Here is a 15000-nt window from a genome sequence, read left to right on the forward strand (position 1 = left end):
ATCCCTTTTCTGAAGAGAACTTTGGCCAAAAATAGCCGATCTACAAGCTCGGCTATTTTTGGCAAAGAGGCATAGGTGTAGAGGGAAAAAAGAGCAGACCACGTAAACAAAAAATGTTGAATCTGAAACACAATTTTATACGATATAGAGGGGGTCCCTGCTTCAACTCTCTCTCAGCTAGGGGGTCCTTGGCCTGAAAACGTTGAAGACCCCTGAACTATACTATAAAAACTGGTCAAACATTGGCCAAATTGTCAAATAATATGAGAAAGAGGCAAAAGGAAAAAAAAAAAAAATAGTCGACCTAAAAGCTCACAACGCCTCACAATGCGAGGCATTTGTGAGCTTGTAGACCTGCTATTGTCACAATATTTATCTGTGGAACCGAGTCAAACTAAATCAAACTAAATGAAATGCCTCAACTCCTACATTCCAAGTGCTTGTCAGGGTGGGGGGTCCCCAGTTCAATTATGATTATTTTGGGGGTCACAGCCTGAAAAGGTTGAGAACCACTAGTCTAGCTGTAGAAGAGCACGACACAAAACAAGAGAAGGTATTAAATGCAAGAAAAGGTGCTATTTATTGCACCATGAGCTTATTTACCAGCTTGACGCCAGCTAGGGGTGAACCAAGGCCACAATAATAAACAAAACCCACACTATGATAACCCCTATAAACCCTGCCTGAAAACAAAAACAAACACCCGCCCTAACCTCCTAAACCAGTGGTTCTCAACCAGTGGTCCGGGGACCACCAGTGGTCCTTGACGGGGTTCCAGGTGGTCCCCAGCTAAATGATGGAGAGTAATGTAATAAGACAGAGAGGTAACCAAATGGACCCTTTTTAGGTAGATCTTTAACTCTTGAGAGCGTAAAATGAAATGAAAAGTTTAAAATACCATGACATTTTTAAAACATAATTCTTAATATAATTAAGAATTTTAATTTTAATTTGATAATATATGAAGGATATTTTATCATTAAAATCTTTGTTTTTTACCAATTATTTGGGGGCCACCTGCAATATCCTTATTTTACGCTCTCAAGAGTTACATTATTGTTAAACATTTGTATTACTTAATTAAAGAATTGTTATTTTGAACAGTGCGGTGGTCCGTGGCTCAAATGCAGAATGAATACTGGACCTTTGTATGAAAAGGGTTGAAAACCACTGTCCTAAACTAAACAAAAACAAACACCCGGCCTAACCTCCTAAACTAAACAAAAACAGGAGAGAACAATTCCACACGGAGATTGATGATTCATCCCTACTGCTCCGTGCTATTTACACAATGAAATGTGCTTTATATACAGAAAGGGGGTATTGGGGAAAATGGAAGATCTAATCCAGGGGTTTTCAACCTGCCGACAGGGGCCCACTAGTGGGCCGTGAGGATATCACAGGTGGGCCCCCAAATAAATGGTAAAAAAGCTAAGATTTTTATGATAAAATATATTATTATTATTTATTTTCTATCTCATGACATTTTTTTTCCTTTTAAAACCTTGAAAATGTGTTTTCCATTGTGATAAACATGCTCTGGAAATGCGCGAAAACGTTTTCATGTGGGCCCTGATCGAGGAGAGGTTTGGAACCACTGGTCTAATCAGTCTTAGCTTCTCCTGGCAAACGTACCTACAGTAAACAAAACACAAATGGTCTAACCTCATCGAATTACACACACAATCCACAAGATAACAAAGCCAAGCCTCTTGGACCAACCAATTAGCAGCGAGCGCGTCACAGGAGTCAATCAGTCCGCACTGGAAACGACATCTGTCAGTGGTACAATGACAGAGACATCCTCACAAAGAACACAGAGACCATACAAAAATACAAACAAAAACACAAAAATATACAATTTTTACAATTACAATTACAGGTGGCCATAACAGCTGTAAAGTATGTTGTTTTGTACTACATTGTGTGTTTGTGTTGTGTTGTATTATGTTACTTGTGTTGTATTACAGTATGCTGTGTTGTACTCAAAAGGAAGCAAGAATCAAGAAGGGTTTACTTTTCACGATACAGGTACAAGAAGCAAAAAATGCAATTGTGGTGATAAAGTATTTCATTGAGTTATGTTACGTTGTATTGTTGTGTTCTTTATGGCCAGGTCAGTAACCTCTTCTAGAAGGTCCAGGCAGAGGCAGCGAGCAGACTCTGGTACAGACAGAGGGTCTATTGTAACACTGTCTGTTTTCTCTGCTGACCTCCTGCTGTCAGCACACCCCCCACTGACACACTACCCATTAAAACCATCTCAAATCAATTATATCAGCTGTCAGAAGATCAACTACAACCTCCAAAATACACACACACGCATGCACACACGCACACACACGCACACACGCACACACGCACGCACGCACGCACACACACACACACACACACACACACACACACACACACACACGTACGCACTCGCGTTCGCACGCATGCATGCAAGCACTCACGCACATATGTTTGCACGAATGTATGCATGCACGCACACAGTCACACATGGCTGTGAGAGTGATGGACTCAGCAGAGAGATACCAATGGGTTTTAAGGCACTAAACCAGATGTGTTGTATGGAACAGTGATTCTCAAACATTTTCATGTCAAGGACCACCAAATTGATTGTATTTGACGGCGGACCGCCATCTGGAAAGATTTTGTGCCAGGGAATCCCCAAAAGAGAACATTTGTCAAGACACGTCAACATTTTTTTCGAAAGTAACCGAAAAAATGGAATAGGGCTTAAGTGTTTAAACTGTTCCTCATTTTGTTGGGAACCCTGGGGGTCCACGACGGACCCCACTTTGAGAGCAAGTGGTATAAAGTGGTATAGAGACCCCACTGAACATTTTCACTATATGCAGATTGCAGAACACAACAAATGTGCAAAAGCAATCGAGAAAATCTGTAACACATGCAGGGACTGAATCCATAATCTGCTGTTTCAACTGAGAAAGAAAGAAAGAAAGAAAGAAAGAAAGAAAGAAAGGCAAAATCTTTGACTGTAGATATTGATGTTTTATTGTAATTATTAAATCATTAATTGCATTAAATTAACTAAACCCTAGCCATGACCTGTGACCTTTACAAATGAAGTGGGTCTCCGCAGCTGGACGTTTCAAGCAGATCCGTGAACTTTGTGTCTGAGGAGTCAGATGTCTGACAGTAATGAGGCAGTCGCTCAGTCTGATAGCAGTGATAGTGAGTGATGATGATCAACAATCAACGATTTAATCACGGAAGTTCTCTGAAGAACAGGAATCATGTTCCCTGTCAAGTCCTAAGCTCACAGTTCGACGTGTCTTTAACTTCACAATTGGTACTATAGGGCATAGCAGTGGTGGCCATTTTGTGGTGCCACAGACTAGAAAAATGTATATAACATTAAAATATTTTTTGACACAGAATTAAATGTTTTATGGTCATGATTCACCATAAGCCTAGATAGCTTGGTTCCAGGCTTAAAATAATTTATATAAATATTTTCGGAAATCTCTATGGCAAAAATAAATGGTTTTCTTTCTATCGGTGGCACCACAAAACGGCCACCACTGCTATGCCCTATACTACGGAGGATAAATTAGGCTTCACAGATGCACACAGTATAGGAACAGAGGTCACAGTTCAGGTCTAGACATAATATTTCACATCAATAGATTAACACAACATCCAGTTCTGTACCACAGGTATTTGTCAAAGTCAATTTATATCAGTATATCTCAACTCATATATTATGAAGCTAATTGTGATATTAAAGAAAGAAGAGGTTAGCGCAAAATGCATGGTTAAGACAATTGGCAATACAAAAGACACATAGATTCTGGATGACTAACTACATAACAGACATAACATATCGTCACTGTCAGGGTCCCCACACATTTTTAGCAATGAATTTCCAAAACTTTTCCAAAACTTTTCCAGAATATTTAGCCCAATTTCCAGGCCTATATAACAATCATTCGGCCCAATAATGTGTCTCTTACTCCTATGTAGAATGCCCAAAGATAGGCAGTGTAGCAAAAATAAAGTTTGAGACATACATTAGGCTGCCGTCACACAGCCCGTTCGGTGAAAAACTACTTATGTTACATATTTCGTGTAATATTATTCATGTTTATGAAAATGTTTTGTTTTAACAAAATCAATAGCCAAAAACAATGCATAGCCAAATATTTTTCCAGGACCCTTGATAAATTCCAGGACCTTTGATGATGTTTGATCAATTTCAAACCTTTTCCAGTACTGGATTTTTTTTTTTTTAATTTCAAAATATTTCCAGGAATTTCATGACCGTGGGGACCCTGCACTGTTGTGCAGAAACGTTAACGAAAATAGCTGATCTACAAGATTATAGATCTGCAATTTGGGCTATTTCTTTTCAATAAAAAAAAGCACACCTGTGTGAAGGTAGCGGTGCCTTTGATACATTTTGTCATCGATATGTGTTTATAATGTGTTTATAGCCACGTGTCACGTGAAGCTTGACCAATCACTTTGTTGACGCACCTGACCAATCAGAACGTTGACGTACGCACACGGACAAAGTCAGGTATAGAGCAGGATCCGCTCTATACCTAAAGGTATAGAGCGACTAGCGCCGCTAAAAAGCAACAATATCATTTATTAGCACACAATGGCCACATTTCAGAATGCTCCACGATGAGAGTTGAGATGTCAGCAGATGGGAGCTATGGTTTTTGATTCTCTTTCTGGGAGCTGTGGTGTGGTGTCGTCTAATAATGTTCTTAACCACTTCAACCCCAGCATCCATATTCTGGGGGGACATTAGCCAAAAATAGCCGATCTACAAGTTCACAACATTATGAGCTTGTAGATCAGCAATTGTTTTGGCGAAGAGATTTGGTGTAGACAGGAAAAAGGCAGTCCAAGTACAATGGCAACTCAGGTCCAGTTTACTTACTAAGTCTAGAGGGTCTATGAGGTTAATGGTTAGTGGGTACTGTAGTTTCTGATGCTCTTACTGGGAACTGTGGTGTGTGATATTCTTACTGGGAACTGTGTTGTCTCTGTTTACAGAGTCCTCTGCAGTACCTCTTCTGTCGGACCTCATGTCTCCATGATGATGTGATGTGATGTCTTCACACGGAGGAAACTGTAATCAGTAATAGTCCTGGCCATAATCTCTGGGGTGACTGTAATCCATTAACTCCTTCATCTCTGACATACTGTCTGACAGAAAGACAGACATCTCGTCTGGATGGACAGACATATAGGGAAACAGACAGACAGAGTGATACATAGTCATTAGTTGGTTGATTACAGAGTGTAGATCTGTCTAACTGATCAGGTTGCAGGTGATGATCCAGCATATCCATCCTATGTTTGTGTTTAGGTCTGTCCTATGTGTCAAATCAAATCAAATCAAACTTTATTTATAAAGCACATTTACAACAATCGAAATTGACTAAAGTGCTGTACATGGTGAGACAAAAAACATTAAACAGGAAAGTATGTAAGTGCAACAACAACAGAGTCACACATCACACACTAACAAGCAGATCAAGACATGAACTTAAATATGATTAAAAGCTAAAGAATAAAAGTGTGTTTTAAGAAGGAATGTAAAAGCCTCAATAGAATCAGCAGCAGCAAAGGTGCGGTCACCCCTACTCCTCAGACCGGTTATGTGAACCTCTAGCAAGCAACTGGTCGGCTGACCTCAGTGCTCTGTGTGGAATGTAGGGCTCCAAAAGCTCGGACAAGTATAAAGGGGCCAGGCCGTGCAAAGAATTGTAAGTGAATAAAAGAAGCTCAAAATATATTCTAAATTTGACAGGGAGCCAGTACAGAGCAGCTGAAACTGGGGTTATATGCTCTCGCTTTTTTGTACGAGTGAGGAGGCGAGCAGCCGCGTTTTGCACCAGCTGCAGGCGCCTGAGTGAGGACTGGTCAATACCAGAGAATAGGGAGTTGCAATAGTCCAGTCTGGAAGATATAAAAGCATGGATTGCCATCTCCCGCTGTTTAGGTGGGGTTTAACTTTAGCTAACAGTCGTAATCGGAAAAAAATGTGTGCTATATAACTCTCAAGGGTTGATCATGTAAAAGCAACTCAGAGAGATGTATTTGGGCCCTAAACCACTGGGTGATTTAAAGATGATCACCAATATTATTTTTTTCATTGGAAGCCAGTGCAGAGATCTAAGAATTGGTCGTGTCTGTGCTCAGCTATTCTTGTTCTGGTTAGACAAGCTACGTGGTAGATTCACCATAAGTATTGCTCCACAGATAAACTATGCATAAAGTGGGTTATATTTACCCCGTAATTGCTGTGAATATGACAGTAACATGCACTGCTTACTCCATAACTACAGGGAATGTGAGGGCCACACACACCCATTACAAATAGTAGCCAATCAAAACAACTTGGTTTGGTAAGATACTAAATCAGTCATTGAGCCTATGCAGTATTGCAGTTGCACCACTTCTTTCCCTATTCATTTATTTATTTACTATACATCCACTTCCAAAGTCGATGGTCTCAGAATGTATGAAATCTCTGTTGAAATGAGGCTGAAATGTTGACGTTGGTGTACCTGCGTTCAGGACCCCCAGCACAGCGGACGCGGAGGCAGACCCCAGGTTGTTACGGGCAACGCAGTGATAGGTTCCAGAATCCTCTTGCCCTGCCCCCTCAATCTGCAACCAACTGGAGAGCTCGAACTTCATAGGCCCGCCCCGCGACTGGAGAGAGAGAGAAAGAAAGAGGGAGACAAATGGCGAGTATTTAGCTAGGGATGGGAGTGCAGGTATAAATGGCTCATTTCTACAACCGTTCTGAGGCCAAATGAGTCCGAGTCACGGCACTCCTGACACAATGGAACGAGTAGACGAACCCAAGTGGAGAGAACAGAGATATTTGATATTCTTTGATCAGATATGCCCCCTTGCTATACAAACCCATTGTAACTTGAAAAATGTCATTTTAACCTTGTTAGACTCATTGGAAACACCTGTCTTTGGTTCTGGTGACTGATATTGTCCTTCTAATACGTGATGGGCCGTGTTTTTTTAATTACAGTTTTTGTAGAATTTGTATATATTTTTTGGAAAATGAATAAAATACAAATAAATAAAATCAATGAAAAAGGTAATTGAAAAAAACATGGCCCCCTCACATATTAGAAGGACAATATCAGTTACCAGAACCAAGAATGGGTGTTTTTTATGAATCTATCATGATTAAAATGGAGTTTGTGTAGGAAGGGGGCGTGTCTGATAAGATTTATCTCAAATATCTAAACACTGAACCAAGCAACTTAAAAACTGTCTGGGGTGCTCACAAAAGCCTGAGTAGACATTAAAATGACCCTAAACATGTTTGAAAGTGAAATATCCCTTAAGCAGCTGAACAAGCAGACCCCAAACATGTTTGAAAGTGAGATATCCATTTAACAGCTGAACAAGCAGAGAACCAAAACATGAGAGGTAACTAGAAAATGTAAGAAAGCCAAGAGAGAGTGGTAACACAAAGACAAAAGCAATGAACTGAACAAACAGAGTGACCTACATACAGTTTTTCTCAGTCGCTTTGGTATATTTCTCAAATCAGAACTGAAATTCTCAAAACGACCTCCACGTCATATAGTCACTTGTGCACATCATAAAAGTAATTTCCCATTATTTTTTGAACAAATTGCTATTGGTTTTGAACATTCCATGAAAATTATTATGTACAATTGTCTGCTGTTTCCTACATTATCTATTATTTATGTCATGTGATAAAAATGTACTCAATTCTGGTTATCTGTTTAAAGGTCTTACTCCCTTTAGGGGGAAAGGCCCCAGGCATTAGTTATGTACTGTACATACTGTCATTACATGTAAAATGGTTTAACCAGGTGTAATAACAGATCTTTGCTCTCAGGCAGAAATTTCAGGAAATGGAAGAATAACCTGTGTTCCAACCTGCGTTCACAAGCTCTTGTTAATACTTTTCATTGGTTAAATATTTACAAAAGTGACTTAACCCACTTTATGTCATATAGGCGAAATTCAAAAATCTTCAAAAATCTTCACAGACAGTGAAAATAGCAGATCTACAAGCTTGCAGTGTGTTGCAATGAGCAATGTGAGCTTGTATTTTGCAACTTTTGCGCGAAAAGCTATAAGTAGTATAAGGGACGCTGTCATACAACAAAGTATGAAGTAGGGCATTCATTTATGAAACAAGTTAAAGACAGAAGAGCATAAAAAGATGGAATGTGGAGATACAAGGTTTCTGCCGCACAGATGATATTTTATACATACAAACATAAGACTTTTGTTTATGTACCATATACCAACTGATGACTTGCTCTGTTAATCTTGACTTTAAGGGGAACCGTTGCATCAACCAGTTCTCTAAAATAGCTCAGACATGCATCTCATCAAAGGATGTTTACATTTCTAATTTATTTGTTCCTTCGTGCTCGAGTTGTAAAATGAATGCTCATCTTGTATCGCAATGACGTGGCCTGTCAACAAATGACAGTACAAACAATAAATGCATTAAAGTGAATCCTGTTCATTGTCTTCTTGTCACCAATCTTCCACATTCAGTACAGTACGGTCATGTGTAGCTTACTTTGTACTGTTTAAATTGATATATGCCATACAGAAAAAGTGCAGCCTTGTTCATTTTCCATCACTGTCATCAAAACCTTAGCCATATTTTACATCAGCAAATACTTATAGTACACTTTTATATTGATAATATAGCTAAGCATTTGACTCTCTTGTATGTAAACAATGACACAAGGACCTGCCATTCTGATGGCACAGACATGTTCATTGACATCATTATTTACTTTGAGAGGTAAATTTAAATAGAAAAGTACAGGCATTTGCAGGTAATCCATGGTGTGGTGCTATTTGTATTAATTATTTCGATAAATGCATTTACTTCAAGATATAGTTACTTCAAAATGCAGATAATTTTAGAGATATACCTACTGACTGAGAACAACTGTTTATAAATTAGGGGGCAATAGTTGAGAGCAAGCCTAATCAACACAGCTGGAAACAATAACACACAATTCACACCAGCAGTGTCACAATGATGGCAAGTTCTGATTGAGCATCGACTGTCAGGTCTATGGAGACCTGACATTCGACCTGGTTTTCGACCTGGTTTTCTAAACTAAAGTTGAGAAAACCTCACCTTTGACGCTAGAGCACTAACGACTAATCAATCCCCCTGTCTTCCCCATTTCTCTTGCACCACAGTGAATCTCTATTATACCACTATTGTCCTTGTGAAGCAGTTTGTTGTATGCTTATTTATTAAGATTATAAAGATCACTATTGTCATTTTGCAGCTCCGGTGCTGCGTTGTTGTAAGCAAGTCAGGCAGCTGCTCTGCCCAGGCACAGAGCTCGATAGGTGGCTGTCACTTGGACGAGGTCTAGTCACATGCTCGACACCCCTTGAAACAGACAGAAATGAACTGCTGCATGGACAGTAGCAAATATTCTAAACCCGAAAATCCATGCATAGCTGCCTCGCATCTCCCCCATTGACTAAACCATTTTGAAGGCGCCCAGTCTCAAGCGAACTGGAGCCACGTGAGGACCAAAGCGAACGAGTTGCCGTCCCGAACGTTGCGACGTTCGCTTGAGCCGATAGGCACAGAATCGTTGTGGGGACTCTTCTGCTTCCGGGTTGCAACCGGTTACGCCCACCGTGGGACTCGGCGTACATACATGCACGGATTTTCGGGTTTTCTAGGCGACTATGCACGGAATGACGTGCACTGGGTCCGTGCAATGTATACTAAATTGTGTGAGATTGTGTGTCTCACCTGGACAGAGATGTGGGGGTCGTCTCCGGGCAGAATCACATTTACGCCATCCTTCATCCACTCCACCGTTGCCATGGGATACGCAAACACCTCGCACAGAAACATCAGACTGCTGCCTGACTCATTCACCTGACTCTGTGGACGCACCTTAATGATAGGAGCTGAAAGGAGGAGGGAGTGAGAGAGAGAGAGAGAGAGTAGCTGTTAATACTAGCAGGGGTGTACAGAACTACACACAACACAATGCACTTCAAAAGTGCAATTTAATAATTTAGCAGATGCTGTTATCGAGAGTGACTTATAAAGTCCAAGGTCAGAGTGAAGTGTCTTGAGACATGTGATTCAGCACTATAATACAATTGAATTGAAATGACTTAACCCGACTTAGCAACAACAACACAATACCACACTACTACTACAACAACAGCAATGGCCTCATGGCCTCAGGCTAACATGGTAGGGGATATCAGAGCTGCAGTGGTCCCCAGAGGTGATGTGCAAACCAACTGAATAGCTGAATGGGTAGAAAGGTCGTCTGGGAAACAGAAGGTCCCAGGTGTCTCTACCCCCCCCCCCCCCCCCCAGACTCTGGCCTATGTGGCGAAGTGTCCGTGAGCTAAACACAAACCCTAACTGCTCTCTGGGCACTTGTATTAAAAGGTAACTTTGCCAATTTTGCACCCAAACCCTATTTTAATTGAGGACATAATCGTACAGAATGTCAGTTCCTCCTGCACTACAATGGATTTGTAGTCCAGGAGGCCCATTTTTCCTGTAGCTCCAGTCAGACCTTCTCCTCCAGCTGATGTCAATCTGCCTGGAACTATACAGTAAACATGGGCTAAACATTCTGTGAAATGATGTCACAGTCGCCAAAATCATGTTCAAAATACCAAAACACAGAAAAAGAAAACGCACTCCAACATCAAGTTTATTATGTCCTCGACAGTAATTAAAATACGGTTTGGGTGCAAAACCGGCAAAGTTGCCCTTCAATGGTGCCCACTGCTCCTAATAGTTAGGATGGGTAAATGCAGAGGATAAATTTCACATTATGTGCAAATGTACTGTGACAAAAATACCCAAAGGAGTGGGACCATATTATTATAACAGTTTGGACATGCCCAGCGTTAGCCAACCACAACATTCCTTGTGGTTTTAGACTGGGAAGACACAGCCTAAACAGGGAACGACACAATGACCATGCGGTCACTTGACCCGCTTTGCTTGAATCCGCGGGGATACACGGCGCTTCTCATATGATTAGACGTGTTTCTACGTGTCATGTAGCACAATCACAACATTTCACCGCATTGTGTTCGTGTCTGCTTGTCGCTATGCCTGTTAGATTCCCTGCGCCGTTCTGAACACTCGCCTCTCACTGAAAATGAATAGCTAGGTGCGTCAGTCGCTTCCCGTGACGTCCATTTGGTTCCATTTGTACACTCTTAGAGTTATAGGGATCCTAAGGCATAGGCCACAGATAGTCCTTGAAATTGAAAACGTTTGAGAATCGCTGCCTGCAGCTATAGGGAGGGAGCTGGTCATATCGCCGCTGGAAACCACCCTTCCACAGCCAAGGAGTGTTATCGGGGGAACTCTGTGGCACTTTAACCACTTAAACCTATACTGTGGATCCCCAGGGGTCTACCCTTGATTTGTCCCCTCTCTACACCAAAAATAGCTGATCTACAAGCAAGTGAGCTTGTAGATTGGCTAATTGTCGCCGAACGTTCTGCAATTTTCGCAGAACGTTCGCCTGTAATGACATGCCCAGTTTACGGATGGTAGGGTTCAAGTGGTACAAAAACAATGGTGCAGATCTCCGCTTTGACCTTTGAACATCTGGAAGCAGCCATCAAAGTCTGGTGGTGGCGACAAGGGCAGGTTTGTATGAGCTGGAAGCCCCTATAGTCAGTGGCACCTGGTCATGTAATGGACTGATTGATGTTTTTGCTGACAATTCTTTTTTGTGCATTGTCTCTCATTATCTGTCAAAAGGATAAAACACAAAAACGCTCAAGAGCTTATTTCCATTGTGGCCTTTTGAGTGAAAATGTGTGTTTAAAATTAGTGCCATGTGTGTGTGTGTGTGTGTGGGGGGGGGGGGTAGCAGAGACATACAGGTAAATATACATCCATACAATTTCCAACGTACTAGATGAAACACATGTACTGTAAATAGAACCTGTTACAACTCGACTAATTGTTGGTTATAATTAGGACCAGCTGCTATATGGTTGCTTGCAGTTTGGAAGTTTGAAGTAGCAGCTGCTCTCCACAGACCTCTGGCTGTGAGACTGGGCAGTCATATCTAAAGGTCTCTGCTCTGCTGACAGGTTCTTCAGGACAAGAACTTCTGTCTGCATCAACACCCTACTCTACAGCAGCGGTTCTGAACCCGTGGGTCGGGACCCCCAGGGAGGTCCCCACATGATTTATTTGGGGGGGGGGGGGCAGATGACAGTGTCATGGTCCCCAGATGACAGTGAAGTGACAATCTAAAGGACAATTTAAGATCTTTTTAATACCTAAAAAAAAGAAGAAAAAAGAAAAAGACCAATACTGCATCAAAGGTAATCAACAAACTATACTATAAAAACTGGTCAAACATTGGCCGAATTGTCAAATATATAGAATGGGATTTCTTTTGTTGATAATAGCCGATCTTGCGAAATGCCTTTCGAGCTTGTAGATCTGCTATTTTCACAGTATTTATATATGGAATCGAAAACAAAATTGAATGCCTTAACTCCTACAATTCCAAGAGCTTGTCCGGGTGGGGGCTCCCCAGTTCAAAATTTAAATATTATTATTTTGGGGGGTCGCGGCCTGAAAAGGTTGAGAACCACTGCTCTACAGCAGTGAATCCTGGGTCACCTACAGCCAACACATCATGTCACTACAACACTTCCATTATAGGACATGGGGTTCCCAAATGTATCAAGGATATGTGTCTGGCTATGGCAACCCTATTGCGAAATGGCTTTTTGCAATAGATGTTGTTGTGTATTGTTTTTCAGTTTTTATGTCTGCACATGCAGAGATGACTAACCTTATTGCATAATGACACAAATGTAAATAATGAATATGCAAACAAAGACAAACACCTTTAATACTATCTACCCATGTTTGATACGCCACCATAAAAATGTACATGCGTGCGTGTGGCGTGTGCGTGTGTGGAGATGCGTGCAATGCATGCGCGAGTGTGCACACGTGCAACGCCATAGCGTGCATGCGTGTGAGCGCATGTACGTGTGTGTGTGCGTGTGTCTGTGTTTGTGTGTTTTTAAGTGGTAAGCTCACGTCCGTGAGGTATGCAGAGAACTATTCTACTGACCTGAGAACAGACATGCTTGTGTTACCTCTGCACCCCCTCCAAACACACACACACACACACACACACACACACACACACACACACACACACACACACACACACACACACACACACACACACTTTTATGGAGCGCATCGGACCTGTGTACTGTACTGCTAAAGTGAACGGTCTATGAAACAAAACACCCTTTTACAGTACAACAACATCCTGCCCAGTACAACCACAGTCTTCTACTGTTAGCTAATGGGAGGCGTGGGAGCTGCCCAGTATAATACAGCCACAGTCTTCTACCGTTGGTCACTGCATGGGAGCTGCCCAGTACAACCACAGTCTTCTACTGTTGGTCACTGGGAGCTGCCCAGTACAGCCACAGTCTTCTACTGTTGGTCACTGGGAGCTGCCCAGTACAACCACAGTCTTCTACTGTTGGTCACTGGGAGCTGCCCAGTACAACCACAGTCTTGTACTGTTGACAGTTTAGCACTGCTGGTGGCAAAGACCACATCACCTTTGGTCTTCGGTCTATAGTGGTTTTCAACCTGTTTTGAGTCAAGGACCCCCATTTGAAAAGATATGCCAGGGACTCAACCATTTTAATTTCTGGTGGTCCCAATCTACACTGTATCATCATCATTAGTGTTCATTTAACTCTGAGAGTGTACAAATGGAACCAAATGGACCCGTTAGGGTCCATTTGGTTCCATTTGTACACTCTCAGAGTTACAGACACATAAGGGTCAATTTGGTTTCTAACTATTAATTTGGCTGGGGACCCCCTGGAACCCCCTCAAGGACCACTGGTGGTCCCCGGACCACTGGTCTATAGAACGTCCAGAAGGGCCATGCCAGAGGATCTATAGGGCAGCGTCCTGGCTCCTAGCCACACATCAGTAAATGAAATTAAAGAAAGAGTGTATCACTGTATTCAGGAAGTTTTTTCTCTTTTATTATTCACATGACTCATTCTGTAAGGCGTACTGTAGTCATGATGGGTCACAGGGTTTAAAAGGTAACCGGAACACTCGCCCCAAAACACAGACACCCCCATTTTTTCCACGGACTGCTTTCCCCCCAGCGGTTCTTGTAATCTTGTATTCGCTTTACTGAGGTTAAGGTGAGGAATAAGTTTAGGGTTAGGCATGGTTTTATTGGGGTTAGGTTTAGGAATACGGTTAGGTTTAGGCATAGTTTTACTGAGGTTAAGTTTAGGAATAAGGTTAGGTTTAGGCATAGTTTTATTGAGGTTACGTTTAGGAATATACGGTTAGGTTTAGGCATAGTTTTACTGAGGTTGCGTTTAGGAATACCTGGTGGCGACTGGTCCGAGGTCACCGGATTTGACCCGGGGCAAGTGTGTTTTGAGGCGAGCGTTCTTGTATTCGTTTAAAATGTCTAAGGTGTAGGAAGGGGCGAGACCGACACATGCTTTATGTAAAATCTATAAATCAACAGTAAAACTAACAAAACTGCGAAAGTGAGGCTATACTCTGTTTGGGGTGATGTGCTCTCCAGCACTTTTACTTCTGGTTTAACCCTGGATGTTGGGTTCTCAATTAGTTGCAGTTTGTGCACTGAAAACTAGGACCACTGTCTAAACACTGGCTGAGTGGCTGTGGACTTTCCTTTCCTTTTGAAGCTTAAAATGCCAAGGTAGTTTGGGGTTATGTGTGCCTTGCTTAAGGGCACATTGACAGTAGGGAACATTAAAAACAGAGCTGTTATAACATGTGTACTTAAAAAACTAAGACCACTGTCTAGGCACTGGCTGAGTGGCTGTGGTCTTTACTTTAATTTGAAGCTTAAAATACCAATGTAGTTTGGGGTTATTATGTGCCTTGCTTAAGGGCACATTGAC

The 15000-nt window shown here is 41.7% G+C and overlaps 1 protein-coding gene across 2 annotated transcripts in view; it reads right to left on the reverse strand.

Annotated features, from left to right (window-relative positions):
* Positions 1–3022: 3022 nt before the first annotated feature.
* Positions 3023–15000, reverse strand: part of kazald3 (Kazal-type serine peptidase inhibitor domain 3) — a 14038-nt gene continuing 2060 nt past the window's right edge. Inside the window, exons 2-5 of one of the 2 annotated variants that reach the window (XR_014600658.1) lie at positions 9803–9963; positions 6558–6705; positions 4613–5214; positions 3023–4397 (exon numbers count right to left, since the gene is read on the reverse strand). Coding sequence is in view for 1 of the 2 variants with exons in the window: in XM_084055234.1 (XP_083911360.1) it covers positions 5120–5214; positions 6558–6705; positions 9803–9963 (404 nt within the window). In the remaining variant the exon portion in view is untranslated. Of the gene's footprint in view, positions 5215–6557; positions 6706–9802; positions 9964–15000 lie in introns of both variants that reach the window. The other variant, XM_084055234.1, reaches the window with a different exon arrangement.

The sequence above is a fragment of the Gymnoscopelus microlampas genome (genome assembly GCF_963454915.1).
Source record: "Gymnoscopelus microlampas genome assembly, chromosome: 4".
In the NCBI taxonomy this organism is placed as follows: domain Eukaryota; kingdom Metazoa; phylum Chordata; class Actinopteri; order Myctophiformes; family Myctophidae; genus Gymnoscopelus; species Gymnoscopelus microlampas.